Genomic DNA, 19130 nt, shown 5'->3' with positions numbered 1-19130 from the left:
AGGCGAGTTAGGTCGGCGGAAAGGACCTGGTAGTTAAGACGCATACATTATTAGGTTGACTTAAGGCAGCTTCTGTCAACCTACATTTGTAGTGTAGACCAGGCCTTAGCAATGCAAAGGGAAAGTAGGACAATGCACCAATATGCAACCCATCTGCTAGGGAAAGTGCATGCAGTTCAGTGTCTTACGGATGGAATTCACTGAGATGGGGAGATCTCATGCAAAACCTTCCATCTCACTTGTGCTCAGTGGGACAGCATATAGACAGAATGGCCACTCTGGGAGCGGAGTCTGATACACCCACACCTTATGTTCTGTAGAGGTCTCAACTGCAGACAAGGAAGCATAAAGACCATGGAGCAGGGCAATTGCTATAGGATCTGTGCTTCTATGTATCCAGTGGCCCAAAATGCTGTGCAGAGGTCATGGAGTTGCCATTCCAGCCCACAGAATATGTGTACACTGCAAGTGGAGGTGTGACTGCAGCTCAGGTATTCAGACCCATGCTCTAGCTAGCAAGGCTAATGATAGCAGTGAAACTGTGGTAGCACGGGCTTCAGCATGAGCTGTACAAGCCACTCAGAACCCTGGGTGCATATTTGTGCTTCTAGCCCACAGTGAAGCCCATGCTCTGCGACTGTTTTTAGCCGTGCTCGTTAGATGAAAGCTAGCACAGGTATGCTTCGGCAAACTGCAAGAGCGGGTTACTCACCCTGTGCAGTAACTGAGGTTAATTGAGCTGTGTCCCCCTGTGGGTGCTCCACTATTCGATTGCAGTGTAGCCGTACCCATAGGCTGAAGCAGTGACTGCAGGTGGCTTACGGTGCAGCACTATAACCTCTGTGAGTTCGAGTGAGGAGACGTTTCCGCTGCTCAAAGTGCCTCAGACCAAGCCCAATTACCAGGCCTTTGTGAAGGGAAGGGATGAATTTAACTCAGAATGAGCAGCAGTTCATTAAGTAGCACAATCATCTGACACTCAGGACTAACTAGAACTGTTTACAAAATGCTTTCACACTTCAGCAAGGAAGAGCCTGGATATTTCTGGCTTGTGGAGCAGAAAGCAATCTTATAATAATGCCTCATCTTTACCCAATCATTCCAAATTATTCACATGAAAGATCTTGTTTTCTCTGTTGGATTTTAATGAAGTTCTTGTTGACCCAATTCATTCCTGGCTATTCATGTATTATCTAAAAGGAAATTTCAGAAGTTTTGTCATTAGGAATAATTCTTGTTTGGTGAAAAGCATGTTTTGGTTTTTTTTATTTGGTTTTCTTTCTTTCTTTCTTCCTTTTGCTCTTAAGTCCTAGATTTAGCAAGCAATTTCCAGTGCTATAATTGGAAAGAAAGTGATAAAACATATCAGACTACAGTACACAAATGAGAAAACACTTCAGATTAGTATGAATATAATTACGTTTTTCTTGACATTACTTTTATCTGAAAATTTTTTTAAAAATCAAACAACTGAGTACAGGTAGGGGGAAGGAAGTGCCAAAAACAACATTTAGACTTTAGTGAGATAATTAACTCAGCAATTAAAAATATTTTGTATTCCACATTTGTCCTCTGTAGCACTTGGCATATGTGACATTTGTCCTTTATTCAAAATCTTGACTCTTGCCGTCTTGTCTGTCAGCAGGAACGGCAGCCAGTAAGAGTCCTGTGTGAAGGCCCAATTCTTGTGTGGCTCACCTTTAAAACTGAATATTAGTAACTATGGTTTTATAGAGCGGAAGCAAATAATAAAGGAAATAAAATGTTCAGCCAGGTTACTAGCAGAATTGGGAGGCATGAGATTTGTGCACAGTGGTCTGTTGTTTCCTTTCATCAGCAGAATTTTGGGGGAAATAGGTGACTCTCTCTGCTGCTTGTACTAAACATCATCACGCTGTAAAGCAGGGATATAGGGAAATACACCTTGTGCTCTGATCCCATTAGACACCACAGTGTTAGGCTGGCTCAGTACATGACCTCGAAGGGACAATTACAATACGGTAGGAAGTGAGGCTAGTAATTTGCTGGGTTGCACTCAGACAGTACTGAGCCAATGGATCACTATAGTTTTAAGAGGCATTGTGTGATGATGAACTTGTCATTAAAAATCTCATTGGCCTTTTTGCCAGGGTTGTCTAATTTCAGCATCTCTTGATAGTTCAGTATGATACCTGGACCAGTAAAGAGTGAGAGGCAGACAGTGTCAAGGGAAATTAGTTGGACACCGGAAAAACGTCTCCATCTCGAGTATCAGAAAAGACCAGAGCTTCTCAGGGAAAATGAGATCATGTTAAAACACGTGAGGCATTGAGGTAACTAAAATGGTATTAAACATGGATTTGCAGTTAGGGGTGTGTTTAACATTGTGTCAGTTGGCTGTGGGTAAAGCTGTAGCTCCAGTAGGATAAAACTGTTAGTTAGCACAACTCCTCAAACTCATCATGACTTTTTTTGTTTTTTAAGTGAAGGCAAGCTCCAGAGGCCTCTTCTCAGGGGAGAACTATTTCTGAGGATCAGATAGAACCAAATATGCTCTAGGCGATCCCATTTTGAGCCACACAAGATCATGGGTTATGGTGCACAAGAAGAAAGGAAACCACCTGCATTCAAAAGAGCACATCCAGTGGAGCACTGATAGGAATTGAGAGGCTGATCCTCAGCTGCTGGAAACTAAGTTAAATTTACAGAGTTGGCAGTTAAGAAAAATCTTCTTACATGCATACGGAGGAGCGTTCATTGATCTGGAAAGCACTGGGATTCAATAAACACGGACCTTCAGGAGGCACTGTATAGTATTTTTTTTTCTTTTTTTAGAGTATTAATGCATTTTTAAGGCAATGTGCATCCAGGGCACACCCTTCCCTAAGGCCAGGCCACCTAAACTGTGCAGTGTGGGGATGTCTCTGACCGTTGATGGAATCCAAAGGTTGCACCAATAAATGTATAGTAGAACCTCAGAAGTTACGAACACCTTGTAACTCTGAACAAAATGTTATGGTTGGTCTTTCAAAAGTTTACAACTGACTTAATACAGCTTTGAAACTTCAGTATGCAGAAGAAAAATGCTACTTTCCCTTAATTTTTTTAGTAGTTTATGTTTACCACAGCACTCTCCTGTATTTGCTTTTAGGGGGGGAGGGGGCGGGTCGCTGCTGCTACCTGATTGTGTACTTACAGTTCCAGATCAGGTGTGTGGTTGACTGGTCAGTTTGTAACTCTGAGGTTCTACTGTACATTGCACTATCTGACACAAACACCAGCAGCCCTATTATTTGTGTGTATGTGTGTACCATCCTTTGTAGATGACATGGAATCATTGGCTGCTGACATTCTCCACCAACAAAAGAAGATCAGCTTTGTCTTTACCCTGCAGGAAAGCAGCAGCAGCAGCTGGCTGCTTTTGAGGCCCTCTAAGCCACATCTTGCGTAGGCAAGTCGTAGGTTTTTACACTACCTCCCCGAGTTAGAGCTTTACACAGCAAGCACCCCTATGGTTCCCCGGCCCAGCACAGTGATTATAAATTATCTTTTCAAGCAATGCAATTTCTAAAATAAATACTTCCATCTGGTATAATCCCACAGGTAGATGGTGCCTTTGGAGTTATACCACACAATTCTCTATTGCACTTGTATTCGTCATTCCATTTATACTCTGCTGATCCACAGGCCGCGATTCCAATAGCCTTCATGTCTGGGAGGACCATTGTGATTGGAAAGAAACAACTTGCTCTGTAAAATATATTCAATTAGAGGGGCTTACCTCTGCTGTGGAGGTGCCAACACTATAAATGGAAATAAAAAGTTATTTAGTAGCATTATAACTGCTGCCTAAATGACAGCTTAGGGATAGATGGGAGAGCTTGGTGCACTCTCCAGTGGGTATGTTAATAACAAGATGGGTGTTGAAAAGAGCCACCCTCAGTTTCCAATCCAATTGATTTTAAAAACAGATTTCAGAGTAGGTGCTACCGCCTGCCACTGAGTCCCTCTACCAATGTTTTGTGGGTTTACAGTTGCATTTATCTGTTTGTTTTTAATGTTTCTCTCTCCACTGTTCCTGTATGAAACCCCATAAAAACCAAAAACTCAGTGACTATATAGGAAAAACAGTGACATTCACTCTCCACAAAGTGCAGTAAATGCGCAAAGTAATATGTTCAATATATAAAATTTCTCTGAATAATCTTTTTCATAAAATTCCATGTTACTTGTAACAACAGTAGGTAAAATACTGTTCATAGTGAAGTGTGCTTTTTTCAAGCTGTGTCCCTTTTAAGCATTCCACCAGATGTTGTTTTTATTTAACCGCAGCCATACAGAACTTCTTTTTGGGAAAAATTCTACACTGATTTACATCTCATGCAACTCCATGGGTTGCAGGGTTTAGTCAGTGCACAATTTGGCCTTTTAAACTTAATCTAGTGATGCTTCCATATAGCTATGCATTTATACTGAACCAATCACTTGGGATGTTTACAACGATCATCGCTGGTGTTTCTTTGCAGCCTTTAATAAGAAGATCTTAAAGTGCTTTACAGAGAGCACTAAGAGGTAAGTAGTAGTATCCCACTTTTACAGATAGGGAAACGGAGGCACAGAGCGGTGAAGCATTTTGTTGAAGGGTGTACAGCAGTCCACCACAAAGTTGGGAATGGAAGCTAGGCATGATTGATTCCCAGCCCTCTGTCTCTGATTTGAGCAGCAGCTCAGGTCGACAGCAGGCTGAACTTTGGAGATGATTTGCCTGCTAAGCTATAGCACGTTTCTGATTTGTAGGTGTCTGGTCTGACTTGGCTTCATTTTTAACTTTTCATTTTCTTTTTAGGGAACCAAACTGTTCAGCGGGTTTGGCAGCTGATGGCTATTAACTGTCACAAATCAATAACCAGGGGATAGTTAGAACAGCATTAAATATTTGGACTGTGCAGCAGGGCTATACTTCATCTCAGCACACAGGAATCCCATGCTCTAATCACACTGAAAAGAAACCCACCATACTGCTATTCAGATCTATCTGTCCATCTCTCTTCCCATCCTGTCATTAGGCATGCAAGGCCTGTCAAGGCCATTGACACAAACAAGAGTTTTCTCACCAACTCTGGTGAGACCTGACAAAAATAGGACACAAAAGACATGCTGCTTTTTAAAAGTATGTTTATTTGGTTTTCATTTTGTAATGAGCCTAGTTATTACATGTCTTGATAAGAGAATATTTCACCTCCATCTCTGAATCCCTGCCATGCAATGATACATTGTGCATCTAATAGGAACAGGGTCTGTGTAACATTCACTGTTATTAACACAGAATTAACTCTACTGGTGCGGTGGTTTTTAGCTGTCCACTTTGTGTGGCCCTCAGGGTTAGATGGTGCAGCTTTGTTTTAAATACAGATTTTCAGCATTTTAACTCTGTCATTTTTGTTCTAATCTTTAAAAAAAGATACTACACAAGGGGCACCCAAAGGTCCGCATTTAAAAAGCAGAATTTTTGTTGGCCTCTGCAGGAAATATTTAAAGCATAAACTGAATAATGTTTGCCATAGAAGTCAGTTAGCATTCTTTTTAGATTAACAATAGTGCTCAGAGAAGTCCTTGAAAGGGATTAGACCAAGAGGAAGATGCTTAGGCACTAACCTCTAAGTCATTTGGTTGCTGAACTAGTCACAATAGAAATAACTATCTGAAAAGGTCTTAAGTGTGAGAATTATCTCCAGGAAGTGCACAGTGAGTTAGAGAGATATAAAACAATAGGCTCCTGCCTTAATACACGCAGTTAGTACTGCACATGTTCCTTTTCCATTTAATCTATGTAAAACGCTCAGACAGTAGCAGTCAGTGCCCAAATTAAGATACTCTTTCCCTTTGATCTTTTGTAAAGACTAATGAATTGTATAATCTCTAACACCTCTGAACTCCATCGGGTTAAAGGGAAGTATTCCTACCTTTCCCATGCCTGTCTCAATTCACTACATTGAAGCTATATTTAACAACAGGCCAATCACATGATCACTGAAAAGGAACAGCACAAGAAGCCATAATCCTAATGCTCATGAGCGCTGATTGCTATAAATTTTTTGCAGGGTGATTTCATTTAAATCCCGAACATGGCATCACACTTTTAATTAACATTTCTCTGCTAAAACTGTGGTTAAGACACTCTACATTAAACATTGTTCCCAAACTTGTCATATTTCAATAGCTTGTATTTCTATTGTAATTTCCAGCTAGAATATTTGAAGATGAAGCTTTATTCTTCCCCCAAAACAAGGTGTAACACTTAACACTATCCTCTCTTTAAAAATATATGGGGCACATAGCTGCTACAAGAAAAAGCAATTATAACTATAAAAGGCAAGTCAAGGAAAAGATACAATGAATGATATTGCCAATACTATTGTACTCAAGGGTGCACTACTTTATCCATTGGGGATACTGGGGTATAGAGTGGTGAAGTGACTTGTCCAAGATCACACACACAATCAATGGCTGAGATGGAAACAGGACCCAGGTAGCCTGATTCCTAGTCCTACTCCCAAACCAGTGGAGTACATGGATTATGCTGCTTCTCTGAATAATGGACCATTGAGCTCAATGGCATAACTCCCATTAACTTCAATGGTATCAGTTGAAGCCCAAATTGTGTAATGTTGAGTAAAATTATTTGCAGTCAATGGGAGTTTTAGCTGGGTAAGCACTGGGGCCAATGGTTAATAAGTGGTGCGTTTCAAAGGGGTACCCTCCTGACACTGTCCTGATCTGAGGACTCTGGCTTTGAATGATGGTTCAAGTTCAGAGTCAGACTCACCTGAGTTCATCTGGCAGAGCTGGGATTTCAGACAATTGCACATGTCAGAGCTTGACAAGTCTTTGATGGCATGTTTTTCAGGAAGCCCATTCTTACATGGAGGTGGTCAGTAGAGGACAAACTGGAGAAAAAGAATACTTATAGCGACAGGCCAGGGATGGCACCAGTAACCATTATATGGACAAAAATCTTCCAGCGGAGGTAAGCAAAAAAAGAAACAGATGCTGAAAGGAATTCTGAAGGAAAACAGCTGACAGTACCTTTGGAAGTTACTTAGCATAGCTTGGCAAGCTATTTCTAAGTATTCATGCATCGTCCTATAATTTCCAGATATTGAGGAACTAAACATACTGGGTCAGATTCTGACGACGTAGTTGGCTTTGGTCCCAATGGTTTCAAGCTAGTCTCGTTAGCTGGATTGACAAAAACAGTTAAAGTGTCAACAGTCCAAGCTCTCACAGTAGCTCAGTGCCAGAACTGAGAATAGAACCTAAGACCCGAACTCCTCTGCTCTTTGTACTAAAATGAAGAAACTCACGCTATATATATATGAAATGTAAAATATATTCCATATCCTGTGGATCTTAATAGACCAGACCTCTTTCACCATTGAAACTGAATGTAATTAATATGAAATGGGGAGCATATCCATTGTAAATTCTGTTGTTTTAAATGAATCATAACTCTCTGGGTGGAACAGGGATAACATGGAATGAAGGTGTTACAAAAGGGAATGGAACATGTCACTGAGTGCCGAGTAATAGCAATGTCAGATTTAACCATTTTCCCAACTGCCACACAAATTCCTGGTTACAAGATGATATCTGTGTTAAGCTACACAGCAACAAGCTACTCTTATTCCAGAATGAGAGTGTCCCCTCATGGAGTTATTTAGGAATAGCGCCAAGTGTAGACAAGCCCTAAGTGTGAAATCTTATGAGTTAACAGTGGAAGATTAGAAGCTGTGAAGTCAGAAGGTGTCAATTGTAAATACACATAGCTGTATTAACAGAACTGAAGAGAGCCTGCCTCTACCCTGTCCATTTCTTAAGCCTCACTAAATCCTTTAAGTATGGATTGTGCTCATTTGGCACCAACTCACTGGGGACAGTGGAGTCACAGAATCATAGAATATCAGGGTTGGAAGGGACCTCAGGAGGTCATCTAGTCCAACCCCCTGCTCAAAGCAGGACCAATCCCCAACTCCCCAGATCCCTAAATGGCCCCCTGAAGGACTGAACTCACAACCCTAAGTTTAGTAGGCCAATGCTCAAACCACTGAGCTATTCAAGTCACGATTGAAAAGGGTGCTTTGGGAAGTACTGTGCCTCCTGGAGTTCCCTGGTGTGTAGGCAGAAGTGCCCTCTGTACCATCTGTTTTGAAGGTGGAGCCTGCTCTCCTCTGCAGCCAACCAGCTTCCTTGGCCCATGCACAGGATCTTGTCTCCTCCCCACTCTCTTTGGGGTGCATAGCACCCCAGCATGTGCTAGCAGAGAGTAGTCTCTGAGCTCAGGAGAATGCAAGACTGCATCTGTTTGTGACGCCCTTTGGTGGTTCATTGAACCTTAGCTACTAACTTCTCATCTCTTCTGTGGTGAGAACACTACACTGATGAGAAAACACACAACCACTTCCTTCCTTAATGATGAGCAAATTCCTGAGACTGAACCCTGTGTCAGCCTGGACACTTCAAGTTGCAAATAAAATCTCAAGCTCCATCATATAATGTGGGTTGAGCACCTGCTTCCTGGCCCCTGGTTTAATAAGATCTGTGCAGGAAGGCTGAACGCACACTGCACTACTCTCACTGTGTTCTTGGCAACAAAAGGCCAGGGAATTACTATATGACAATTTTTTATTCATCAATACCAAATTACATAGCAAAGTAATGAAGGCAAGTGTCAGACAATCTCTTTTGAATACTGTAATACAAATAAAATCCAGCATATTGTTTCATTATCCAAAGTAAATTACAAGTTTAAAAGTGTGCGTTTAAGAGATTCCATTTGGCATATCCTGACAAGACATCCTGCATAAATATTTCTGTACCTCATTTTCACTATGTGTTTGTATCTTAATTAAATTCAGCCTTTAAAAAGCTTACACTGAGGAGACAGATATAAAATGTACAGCTAGATCCTATCATGAGATCATGTCTCTGCCTCAAAATCACTGAGAGTGCCTGTCTTACTGGCCAGTCTGAGAGATGCAAATGAATTTACAAATTAAGGGTCAGATCCTGCTAGAAAATACTGCCTGATCCAAACCCACAGACATCAATGGAAAGACTCTTAATAATGGACTTAAACATGGACTTTGGATGAGGCCTTTGAATTACTGGCAAAACATCTATTAACTTGATTGGAAACAGGACTGAGCAGATCTTGCATGTTATACTTACACAAGTAGATCCCTTGGGCCTGATTCTCTTCAAACTTACACTACTTTTAACACTGGACAATCAACCATTGATTTAGGAAGAGTTATTATTGATTTACACCATTGTGAGATGAATGTCAGGCCTGCTGATTTTACATATGAATAAGATGAGCAGGATTTGGCGATGATGAAACACAAACTAGAGGTTTCTGTAGAAGTGTTTTAACAGAGTTAATCAGCTGTGGCATCTACATGAGACTTCTCTTGTAACCTATGTAAATAATACAACTTTTCCAAGTTGATAAGAGAATAAGCGTCACATAGCACTGTAATCCCTAAATTAAGACTAGTGAGACATTATGGTAGTATGAATAGGAAAATACCATAGCAATATATGTTTTGTATAGCATAAAGTGAACAGAAGTACAGAAGCCTTGATGCAGGTAATTGGGAGGGTGAGAAAGGGGAAGTAGGAAATATTTAGGCAGCAATCCCATAAACATAAGAGTTTCCCTTGATCCCTCCGATTCATTGGTATCAGTGGAAGTCAGGCTTTTCTGGGAAAGTACAACCAGAACGCTTTATGATCACGCTGGCTGCATAATGTCCGGCTCGGATGCACTCTGTCAGCAGTCGGTCATAGACAAGCTGAGAGAGAAAGCCTACAGAACAAAAGAATGGAGAGAGAGTGAAGAAAATAGTTAGATTTTGAGTATATCATATAGTCCCTAATTTGGCAAAGCACTTAACATATGCTTAATTCTAAGCATATTAGTAGTCCCACTGAAGTTAAATTTAAACTCAGGCCCATGTTTAAGTAACTTGCTAAACTGGGGCCTTACTTATTTTTATTTAAAGTTTCCACCTGGTGGCTTCAAGCAAATGGTATAACTATCAAGGTTGTTTTTTTTATTAGTGACCTCAAACAAAAAGGATCACACTCCTCGTTCTCCCCTTCTTTCAGGGGGAGCTGCTGGTACCTCTAATCCCATTTAAAAAAGTAGAAGCAACTCTTCCTATTGGAGAGTTTCTACTGTTCATATCGGCTGCATTTACAGGCCCACCAACTTACCTCTGGACAATGTGTTCCTTTTGAGAAAGCAAACTGCTTAAGAGCATAAATGTTAACTTTATTCATAGATGTAGGTGTCCAAAGCAAAATCAAATGAGAAATTTTAAACTGATCAGAAAATTCAGATGGCAGCTGTTGTTCCCTACTCATTAGGGAAAGAGGAATCAAGATTTTAAAAACTGGGTGCCTTAAATTGAACTCTGTAGTTTGAACTTAGGCATCTAAAATAAGTGGCCCCATTTTCCAGAATGTTGACCAATCAGGACACTTAACTAGCTACCAATGGCTACCAACTACCATAACCACTGCCTACAAAACCTGAAAGCAAGAGGAGTTCAGCACTTTTGAAAATCAGCTCCACCTGTTTAAGTGCCTCTATGTGGATTCAAAAGCCTAACTTTAATCTCCTTGGTTGGGGTTTTTCCAAAGGAGCCTAAAAGAGCTAGGTGCCAGTGGGAATTAGGTGAATAACTCCCTTAGGTGCTGTGAAAATCCCAGCTTCATTTTGGAAACTCTTGTCCGTGATCTGCATACATGCATCAGCACAAAGCAACACCATGGTTAGCAGACTGACAATACTTACTGCAGATAGGAAATAAAATACATTTGAAAACTAGAATTCAACATGGCTTGAAATGGGAAGAAATAAATCAAATAATCAGAACCAACCCCACAATATTTGGTAAACATTTTCTACTCTTACCAAGTAGTTTGACCTTTTTTAAAAAGCATCTCAGATGTCACAGGTTGGGTTCTCCCCTTCCCATCCAAGCACAGGAGCAAAACCACCCTCAGCCAGTCAGGTCCGGAATTAAGGTAAACCCAAACAGATTCTGTAAGGCTTTCACCCATCCTTTTACTCTTGACCTCCATTTTCACTCTTTAAAGTCCCCATGTCACATTCAGGCTGCCTCTGTGTTTCAACAGTGCAAGATTAGTCTCAAATCACATCTCATAAAAGTAGCTCAAATCTACCATCTTCCGACTTATCAGAAATTCTGGTTCAAAGAGAATGACACATTCCACTAGTTCTCTTTTGAGAGAACCCTATATGTTTTCTATATTCAGCTTGGTTACTATGAAAATAAACTACCTACATTTTAGTACAATACTCTAAAGCCCTAAAGGAAGATTGTTTTCATTTAACCTGTATTAAATATTTACTCCTCTTGGGATGTTCAACCCTATTTTAGGACACAAAAAAAAAAAACATTCTATCTTGTGTAATAATGCCTGTTAGTAATTTAGAGATCAATTTATAATACAGAAAACACATAAAACATGAAACACAAAGAATCTCAAGAACTGTGGACAATACCAATGAGCCAAAAAGACCACTGTCAATGATTAAGTAGGTTCTAACCTCTCCCCATCATAACCAACCGTGAAAAAAGGCTTAACTGATCCTCAATGTCATCTCTAAATGCCACTGACATGGAGAAAAGCAGGGCTTTTTATATAAAAGCCACAGGTTCTATTAGTCAGATACCACAGATTTTCCAATGGAATGCATGAGATGCTGGAATGTAGGTGTTTTGGTTGACAGCTTGACAACCATGAAAGATTCTGGGTGTGTTTTAAAATCAGTATTTTTCCAGGGAAACCTGAGCCATAAGTTAGCTACAGTTTCACAGATATGACGTCACTGACAAACTCTGAGGCCATAAATGTAAGTGAAAGTCAGAAGTCTTCAATACATCAGGATGAGAGCCTTAACAAGTGAAGAGGAATTGTGCCATGAGCACTGCCAGCAATGGCAGTCTGAGGCTGACATACCCCTTGACTGGTGGCAGGAGGGTCCAACCAGCAACCAGGTTTGGACAATAGTTCTGAAATTCAAAACGCATGTCTGGTAGAAATCAGATGGTTTCTGAATAACGCAATTAAAATAGTCTGCTCTCCATTAAATTCGCTTGTACTCTTAGTAGAACCCGTCCTGGATACACAGGGAATGTCAGTCACTACATCTGAACTGCCTGGGACGCATGAGCTTGCCAGTGAGTTTCTGGGTGGTTAAAACTTGAGTGCTAGTGTGTCCATATGTAAAATTAGGCAATTAAGAATGTTCATTTCTAAATCAGTAAGCCTAAGAAATGTATTGTGCAGGCCTTGAAAAATACATACAACTCTCAGCTTTGTAAAGAGCATAAGTCCAGAAAGTGTTTTATATAAAAAAGAAAATCATACTCTTTGTTGAAGGTCAATACTTTGAATATTTATGAAAATAAGGAACCCAAGGTATGTGAAGGATCTTAAGAAATGAAATATCATTTAATACGAACTACCTCTAGGGCCTGACTGCCTTTCAGCTTACCACAGTTTTAGACCAGTGTATTTCCACTGACTTCAATGGAGCTACTCCTGATTCACACTGAAGTGACTGAGAGCAGACTCAAGGTCCTAGTTCAACTGCTACTTGTGTAATGTGTAGAATCTGCTGTGGAAAGTTTGCCCCAGATCAATATCTAATCTTGAAAGTTTCTTTTAAAAATTATTTATTTTTTACAGGATTGACAAAGGAGAATGGCGCAGCATCAGAAGTAATATCGCATCAAGTAATAATGCAAACACATAAATCACAAGCATATAAGTATAGCACATACTAAACATAGGCAGTTAGCAAAGTAGACCCTAGGGAAACACCAGAAAGCACTCCTGGTTTAGTAGAAAAACAAAGAACTCAGTCAGGCAGACTGCTTTAGCTGCAGAGTGGCCTTTTAAGTATACTCAATAAAAGGCAATCAAATTCAAATATAATTCTGGGTTTGGGTTCTCCAGTGTGATATGTTCTGTACTGCAAATACTGTGGGACCTATCCAGTACTCCAGTCCTAGAAAAAGAAGTGCAAGAATGTACTTCCAGTATGTGATAGTACTGGAACAGCATTAGTTCCCCCCAAAAGTGCAAGCACAGCATTCCGGAGCATTCCAGCATGACTCCAACCTTGGCCTGTATCCTCAGCCTCTCTCCATCCCCTATATACTGATTATGTGTCACTTGCTCTTAGTCCCACATGGGCATAATGGGCATGGTTATCCTTCTGTGATTCTGGGTCATGGGACTGGCCTCTGAGGCGCGAGCAACTATTCTAACTTATGCCAGGGCAGAGCCAGTTTCTTGGCTTCCCTCACGCTCAGTGCAGTGCAAAGGTGGCACAACTCCCTAATCAAGAAAAGCTCAGCTAGACCTGAGAATCTGGCCTTGTATATTCTATCAAATCAGCCTTAGGGAATACAATGCATCTTTGTCTAAATATTGTTGAAAGGCGCGGGAAGGAGGATGCGGGCTTCAGCACCCCCAGGTTTTATTTGGGGCCACTGGCCCCACGCCCAGAACTCCACTCCCCGGCTCAGGTCCCGGGGGCTAGCCCTGCTCCCCAGCCACTTGCTTTATGCCTGGGGCCCTGCTCTTGGCCCTCCGCCCAGGACTCCGCTTCCCAACTACCGCCGCTGGCCGAGTGCCTGGGGTCCCAAGCCCAGCCCCACCTCCCGCTCACATGCCTCCACTCCCAGGCTCTGCTCCTGGCCCCACACCCGCCCCCAGCTGCGGCCATAGTCTCAGCCCCCCTTACCTCTGTCCGGGTCTCCCCGCCCGGAGACACAGCTCTGCTCTCAGTCTCAGCTTTGGGGGAAGGGGAGAGGCACAGACAGGAGTAAGGGGGGGTGCCTTTCAGCACCCCTACTACTAAAAATGTTCCAGCGCCACTGTGCAGATGATATTGCCAGTAGCATTTTTCCAGAGTCCAAACACATGGATACGTTGCACACTTTAATACAAACCTCTGCTGGCCAGAGTGTTGGGGGAGGAACCAGAGTCAAGGCCCCACTCATTGCTTGCCCCTGCTCTACCACCTCTCTTTGGAGTGTGTGTGGAGGAGGTGGGAATAGCAGATCCATGGTGATTGCTCTGCCTCCCTACTATAATCAGTGATCTGGGTAGCTCATGCAGGGGAGTAAGAGGTGCCTTTTCCCCTGCACCCCTCCTTCTCCCCACCACACCCACACAGACATGCTGAACAAGTGACAATCTTACCCTTATTCATTACAGCAACTCAGCTGGAATTGTGTTCAATAAAATGGTGTTTGAAAAACCAAATTTTGTACCTCACAAGGGTACAAAACAAAGCTGTGCACAAATTCTCAGCCAATGGAAATGGTTATGGGAAAACATCAACAGCTTTAACGGCCCAATTTTATTTCCTAAAGAGAATTGCAGGGCTTCTATCTACCCAGGAGCTAAAATGCAGTTTGGCTCTGAAAAGTGTCTCTGATATCACTGAGTACTACCTTTATTGTCTCTCAATGATTTCCATGCTGTCTGTACTCAATTTTACAAGTATTAAGACAGTTTTTCTAACTTCCAGCCCTGCAGGCTCAACATGGGATATGAAAGTCAAGTTGGTTTCTTTCCTCCTGGCACATCGTCATCAGACATAAAGCTTCTGCAGGCCAAATTAGGCCCTCAATGGAACCAGCATAATATTATTGTCTACCATTTATGCCCTCAGTGACACCTGTGATGTCATACTCCCAACTGTCGTCAAATGGTTTTGCCTGGGTATAACTGACTGGAACCTAGAAAATCATGCTCTTGATGATCACAAGCAGGAATAAAATCCAGTTTACTCCACCACAGCTTTATTAATACAACTCTGAAAAGACTGAGGGAGCAATAGCTGTTTTTACTTAGTTACTTTTGAGAGCAGAACTGAACTTCAGCATCATTAAAGGAAAACTGCATTCATTTTACTGTGGGCAGCTATATGGAAGTTCCAAACCCACTGTGTCAGGAGCAATTGTCACTATAATCAATGTATTTTAAAAAGGTTTTGTTCCAAAATTACCATTGACATCTCTGAATAAGGGTCTAGTGCTAGTGCAATGACATCAGCTAGGGCTGAGATTTTAAAACAGTTTTGCTCTGCTTTAGTAATGGTTTAACAACACTTAAAACCAGCTTATATTGAAAGCCTAACATTTAATTTCAAATTGTAAACTTGACAATTAATTTTAAATGACTGTTAATTACTAAAGTTGGCTGGAAACTGGCTTAAAGTCTTTGACAGGGAACTCCTGGGTTGCCATTCTTATAAGAACACTATTTTTGAGATGGGTTCCCCCACAAGTATGTCACATTTTATTCCTCCTCGCACCGTGAAAACTTTAATAAAATGCCCAAAGCAAAGTGAATTTTTTCCTTTAAATAAAAAAGGTAGACAGAAAAAGCAGTTATCAGATGTGTCAACTGGAAGACTAGCAAACCCTACACAAGAGCAGCATGATCCTTAAAAAAAAGTCTGCATCCTGATCCTCCCAGATGTTTCTCCACCTCCAAATCAATCTAAAATAAAAATCTATTCTTATATGATTCCACTAGCCATTCAGGCCAGCAATGACAAAAAGAATTAGGGAGCATGTAGTTTTAAGGAAGTAGTACTCTAGCATCAAACCATTTACAATCTTTTAGCCAATACTGCTGCACTTTTCTGTAAGTCTGTTAGTGCTACTGGTGTGGGATAATGTTATGGTAACACAAATCTGGTCAATTGTGATCAGCTGGTTAGCAAAGCTGGTGCCAAGACATCAGCCAGCCAACCTAGATTCTGTAAAAGACATTGGCATCAGATGTTTCTGCAATGTAGTTGCTGAACAACTGTACTTAGACATGCTGTGGGTCTCCTCTTTTATTTCTGTGGCAAATGGTGGATATTACAGCCAAGGATTGGGGTAAGCCAGAAGCCCTACCCATCTATCAAACTGATAGTCGGCTATTCTAAATAGAAATATTTTTTATTAAAGGTGTCATCTATGGGTTAAAGTATAAGTTTAAAGTTTACTTTAAAACCTAAAAGTAAGATATAGGTCAGGGATCGGCAATCTTTGGCCTGTGGCCCACCAGGGTAAGCCCCCTGGCGGGCCGGGCCGGTTTGTTTACCTGCCACATCCGCAGGTTCAGACAATTGCAGCTCCGCGATTCGCCACTCCAGGCCAATGGGGGCTGCGGGAAGCGGCGTGGGCCAAGGGACGTGCTGCCTGCCGCTTCCGGCAGCCCCCATTGGCCTGGAGTGGCAAATCGCGGCCAGTGGGAGCTGTGATCGTCTGAACCTGCGGATGCGGCAGGTAAACAAACCGGCTCGGCCCGCCAGGGGGCTTACCCTGGCGGGCCATGGGCCAAAGGTTGCCGATCCCTGATATAGGTATAAGGCAGTAATGCAAGAAGCCTACAGGCACAAACCTGTAAGATACTAGCTTAAGCATTTAGTAGAAGGAAATTAGGCCTATAAACCTTAGCACAAGTAAGTTGACCAACAGTGACCCTAAGTCACAAGATGGAATAAGATATAATTTTGCAATAAACAGTTCTACTGAAACTCTGTATAAAATGCTAACAGGTAACTGCAAAAAGTCAGTTGATTCCAGTTTGGGTATTTTAGGATAGGAAAATTAGCAAACGCTTAACTGCAGGATTGCTATAGTAACCAATGGATGTATAAATTTAATGTACTTAATATACTAACATGTAGAATAAGGATACCCCAACAATATGATGGTGAGGAACTTAGTTACGAGCAAAGGAGCGCAAATGCTCACATGAATATTCATTGCAGCCATCAGATACTACAACGGGGCTAACCATGGCTTAGACCAGGGGTAGGCAACCTATGGCATGCGTACCGCCTCTCAGTGGCACTCACACTGCCCGAGTCCTGGCCACCGGTCTGGGGGGGCTCTGCATTTTAATTTAATTTTAAATGAAGCTTCTTAAACATTTTAAAAACCTTATTTACTTTACATACAACAATAGTTTAGTTCTATATTATAGACGTATAGAAAGAGACCTTCTAAAACATTAAAATGTATTACTGGCACGCAAAACCTTAAATTAGAGTGAATAAATGAAGACTCGGCGCACCACTTCTGAAATGTTGCCGACCCCTGGCTTAGACAGATAAGACCTCGATCATCGGAGTCTTTTGGAATGCCACAGATAGGTTAGGACCTCATGAACCAGGTTAGGATCTCGTGGGCCACCACCTGTCTCCCTGCCCTAGGTCTCCACAAGAATTGTGTGAGTATGCATATGACAGTTACTATTGAGTATTATTATTGAGTAATAGTGAGTTACTATTGGATTACTGTTACATTCTTGTTTGGCTTGGAACTTTTGTGTGTTTACAAATTGTGTTAATAAAACTACTTCAAATTCAAAAGCTTTTTCCTAAGTGTGAGTGTTGCAATTGTGCACGTTGGGGTTTCCAATTTAACCCTAACTCTAATAACTCTGGGTCTAATCTTGGAACTGAAACCTGTCAAACCTCAGAGTGTTAATCTGAGGGAATCAATCGGGAATTCTTAAACAATCAATGCACAATCATTAGATCAGGCAACACAGGTAGAATTTTAGCAATGCAGCTTGGCACACTGTTACAGTGCGTAAGACAAACCAGTGCTGGGCTAATTACAAGTGAAAGAAAAAAAGTTACTCATCCCTCTCAACAAAATCATTTGTTTAAAACGTAGATCTAATGAAGTGGCAACCTTGCATTCTCACTGTAGCTGAAAGCACATTAGAAGTGCCTTTCTGATTATACCACTAGAGGAAAGTTTTAATAAAAACTAATTAAACTACTAAAATCCCAAACGGTTAACTGATTTTAGGGGCTAAATTTCTAGCAATTCTAATTATCCTCTCGCGGCTTTACTTAGTGTTTCACAACCATGACAGATGACAATGAAAAACTGCCGTTAAATTCATCCATCCTGACACCATGCTAAGCACTAGCTTCTCCCTCTCCAAGTAAAATCAATACCACGTTTGAGTAAACATGTTTACAGCTTTATTAGGATGTCTTGCTTGTTCTGTAACAGCTACTTGAAGCCCTGGTAACAAATCGACTCAACTCAGTTAAACCTAGAGAGCTGGGTAAGAGGCCCATCAATAAGGTTGTTATAAAAATAAACTGCAGGAGATCAGAAAGCTGGAACAAGCAGCCTGGTAAATGTCAATATTTTTACTTCCACAGAATGACAAAACCATGAGATCATGAATAAAAGGTTTGGGAAGTCTATTTTCACTCTGATTATAAAATGTTTCACGTGCTAAATGGTGAATACTTTTCACTGACTATATAAAAAACCTTGTTACAAAGCCTCTTATTTTCTAATCACCAGCATGAAGGCTAAAACAAGTATGCACTCAAGAGTAGCAGTGCTGTTATTGCTATCTCCATTCCTCTTGTTTCCTTTATATTTAGTGCACTCAATTTCTTTAAGGATCACTCAGTTGTGTGTGCATTTTCCTCAGCCTGAGTTTATACAATCATTTATGGGTGGACACTCACACAAACAATGCAACTTTGCACTGACTGGATGATGTGGGTAAGCGATAGGGGCGGTTTCGCATTGCTTTAGTAGTCATTTCCTGCTGAAATGAAGGTGCTGTGTGCAGCTATGCTCTCGAGCAAAAAGAACTAAAAAAAAACTATTAAAAAATACCTGTGAAACAAGTCTACAAGAGCAAAGGACAGAATAAGCCCCACATCATCCCTGTTATCTCAGCAATGAATCAGTTAATGTTTACGAAGTATTTTTTTATTGCAAAGCATGTTTGTACTATTAATATCATCAGTGAGTTTACTGAGCAGTTCACTAATGCTGGTGGTGTGAGGCATAATCATACTTCTCAGTGCCAGCCAGGATGCTTGTGCCCTACATGGATTTTAGTGTTGCCACATCATCTCTCACCTTGATGCTTGTGTTGTGGGCCAGCAAGCGTAAACTGCATCTGGAACTCTACAGGAGCTCTGCTGCTGAAGGTTGTTCAAAGGATGCACATATGGCCTCTGTCAAAGCCCAGTGAAGTCAATGGGAGTC

General features: G+C 41.3%; 1 protein-coding gene across 6 annotated transcripts in view; it reads right to left on the bottom strand.

Annotated features, from left to right (window-relative positions):
* Window positions 1–5137: 5137 nt before the first annotated feature.
* Window positions 5138–19130, bottom strand: part of ADK (adenosine kinase) — a 542329-nt gene continuing 528336 nt past the window's right edge. For all 6 annotated transcript variants that reach the window (XM_073353161.2, XM_073353156.2, XM_073353153.2 and 3 more), the window contains one exon: window positions 5138–9847. In XM_073353161.2, coding sequence (XP_073209262.1) covers window positions 9723–9847 — 125 coding nt within the window. In that variant the 3' untranslated portion in view covers window positions 5138–9722. The remainder of the gene's footprint in view (window positions 9848–19130) is intronic.

Source organism: Lepidochelys kempii, chromosome 7, assembly GCF_965140285.1.
Source record: "Lepidochelys kempii isolate rLepKem1 chromosome 7, rLepKem1.hap1, whole genome shotgun sequence".
Lineage (NCBI taxonomy): Eukaryota > Metazoa > Chordata > Testudines > Cheloniidae > Lepidochelys > Lepidochelys kempii.
This window is presented reverse-complemented; position numbering and strand designations above follow the sequence as displayed.